The sequence below is a fragment of the Psammomys obesus genome, unplaced genomic scaffold (genome assembly GCF_907164565.1).
Source record: "Psammomys obesus unplaced genomic scaffold, mPsaObe1.curated_primary_1811, whole genome shotgun sequence".
Taxonomy (NCBI): domain Eukaryota; kingdom Metazoa; phylum Chordata; class Mammalia; order Rodentia; family Muridae; genus Psammomys; species Psammomys obesus.
Genome location: NW_026590118.1, coordinates 38,559 through 41,443, shown reverse-complemented (window position 1 = coordinate 41,443; position 2,885 = coordinate 38,559). Strand labels below are relative to the sequence as shown.

General features: G+C 34.8%; 1 protein-coding gene across 1 annotated transcript in view; it reads left to right on the top strand.

Annotated features, from left to right (window-relative positions):
* The window catches only part of LOC129676251 (zinc finger protein 431-like), a 25,340-nt gene extending 22,710 nt beyond the window's left edge, over positions 1 to 2,630 (top strand). Inside the window, 1 exon segment of the mRNA XM_055606586.1 lies at positions 1 to 2,630. Coding sequence (XP_055462561.1) covers positions 1 to 240 — 240 coding nt within the window. The 3' untranslated portion in view covers positions 241 to 2,630.
* The last annotated feature ends 255 nt before the right edge of the window (positions 2,631 to 2,885 follow it).

The following is a 2,885-nucleotide window of genomic DNA, read 5'->3' as shown; positions in this document are numbered from 1 at the left end:
ACACATACTGGAGAGAAACCTTATGAATGTAAGCAATGCAGTAAAGCCTTTGCACGACAAAGTCATCTTCAAAGGCATGAAAGAATTCATATAGGAGAGCAACGCAATGAATACAACCATTGTGGTAAATACTTTTTACAACACAATAATCTTCAGACACTTAAAAAAACACATACTGGAGAGAAACCCTATGAAAGTAATCAATGTGTTAAAGCCTTTGGATATCACAGTAGTCTTTGAGGAACTGAAAGAACTCATATTGAAGAGAATCTATGACTGTAAAGGATTTTATAAGATCTTTAGCCAACACACTTACATTCAGTTATACAAGATTATTTAATCTGGGGAAAATATCTGACAAGTGACAACAATCTATTCAAGCATTATAAATGTCCCCTCTCATTTAGTTTGCATTTGCAAACTCATGGACAAGAGACCTATGAATTTAAATAATAATTTAACCATTGTATATTCATAGTTTCTTCAGTTACATCAAATAACTCATCCAGGTGTAAAACTTTATGAGTGTGTATTAGTGCCTTTTTTGTTGCTGTGATTAAACACAATGTTTAAGTAACTTATAAAAGCATTTAATTTCGCTATGGTCCAGAAAATATGGAATCTCCATGAAAGTGGCAATGCAGCAAGTGTCACACCTGGTAGCTAATGCAAGAAGCCCAGAGCTCATACCCTCAACTTGAAGCAAGAAGCAGAGTAGGAACTGCAAATGGTGTGTGGATATAAACTCTCAAACCCACCCCAAGCTACATATTTCCTATAGCAAAGCAGCATTTCCTAAATCTTTACAAATAATACCACTAACTGAGAAGGATTGATTTCTGTCACTTCAAGTCTACATGCTTGCTTTCTGTTATATGAACCAATTCATGATGCAGAAAAAACTTTGTAGGTAATTCTTTAGGTAACTCAATAACTGAGTTACAGGAATGAATGCTTACATAAGAAAAACATTCATGAGTAAAAATTTATTTAACAATTTGTCTTAATTTTAATTACATGGCGCCAGGAATAGTGGTGCACATTTGTAATCCCAGCAATCTGGGAAGCAGGGTCAGGCTGATCTCTTTGAGTTCAAGGCCAGCCTGGTCCAAAATCGAGTCCAGGACAGCCAAGGCCACACAGACAAACGCTGTCTCAAAAAACAAAAAAGAAAAATGTGATTTCAGTATTTCTTTGTGTCTGTATATGAATATCCATGCTGGTTTCCAAGACTATTAAACTCTTTGATCTTCTTGTAATAGGAATTATAGAAAGTTGTCAAAAACCTGACCACCTTCTTGGGAATGAACTTGTCTCAACTGCTCAGCTATGTCTTTAGTTCTGTAAATATTTTGAAGCCTTCATATATCATCTTGATGTCAGGAAGTAGGAAAGAACTCATACACGAGAAAAGCCCTATTCATATAAATGATTTCGGAAAGACTTTGGACATCTTAGTTGTCTTCAGTTTCAAGAAAAAAAATTCTCGTTTCATCTCTTTTTTTTCATCATAGCTTTGAAGGAAGTAAGTTATTTACCATGGTCACTCAAATGTAATGAAGGAGACCTCCTGTTGTGGTTGTGGTTTGTATTTTGAAACGTTTGGAGTAGATATTGAAATTTGCTGTATGTATAGCAAATCCACTTACGGAAGTTAATTAAGCTGTTTTGTATTTCTTCTGTGGCTTCTGTTCATCTTCTATTGCACTGTCATTTGGTGATAGGTATTTTTATGCTGCAGTGTAAACAATGGGATCCCTATCATCTAATTTTTTTCATTGTTTGTTAATATATTGGGCAGTGTGTGCCCATACTTTTAAAATAAGGATGTCTGTGAAAGGGTGGTGGGTGGTTATTCCTGTTTTTTTTTTTTTTCATATATTCACGGATTCCCTTGAGATGTTGTTTGTTATTCAGTCCTGCTTAGATGTCGGCAATTTGTCAAGGCTATATTTGAACCCTTGATTCTCATGAGTCAGCCTCTTGAGTACAAGTCCAAGGGTTGAAGATGAACTCCCCATGTGTCCTGTTTTGTTAACACATTGTAACAATGTTAATGTTAAAATGCTTAATTTCAAAGGATATAAGAAACATTAAATGCCTGTTAGGTGTATCCAAAGCAGCATTTTCATCTATCTGATAGAGATGTAATAAAATACAACAATCAGCAATCAACTGTATATCTCACAACACGGCTTTATAGGTATGTGTTCCTTATTACTTTCCTTTTGGTTCTTCATCTTGAAGTACTGCCTTCTAAGGAAATTGTCTAAAGGCACTAGATAATGTAACAGCAATGAGATTTATTTAAAAAAAAAACAACACTTCTGTTGTGTGTCTCTCTGTGACTATGGGTTTTTAGGCCATGGCAGATACGTGGAGCCAGGTGACAACTTTTTTGGGTTTACTTTGGCCATCTTTATATGATGATCAAGGTCAGGTTGCCAGAGTTGCACAAGCATTTCCTACTTAGCTGTCTCATTAATGCTCAAATAAGATTAGTTAGAACATTTCATTAGGAAAATACTCTCTTTTCAGATTGTAAAGGTATTGTCATCTAAGGATGGAGAAAAACAGGACAATTTAAGTAATAAATCGTATTTGGCAACAGATATCATATAGTGCTATATTTTTTGGAATGTTTAGTTTATTCTTAGGAGTAAACACTTATCATGACACTTTCTCAGAACTGCAAATGAATGCCAGAAAATTGTTTTAGTGTATAAAGTTGATTGTTGCTTAGCCTGATTACAAATTCATTCAATCTCTGGGAAGCCCACATTACTCCTACAATTTTTTTCTCTTATTTTTACACTTGGGCTGTGGTATATGTACACTCACACACCAGCACATACATGAATAATTTTTAAATCCAAATAAGGGCC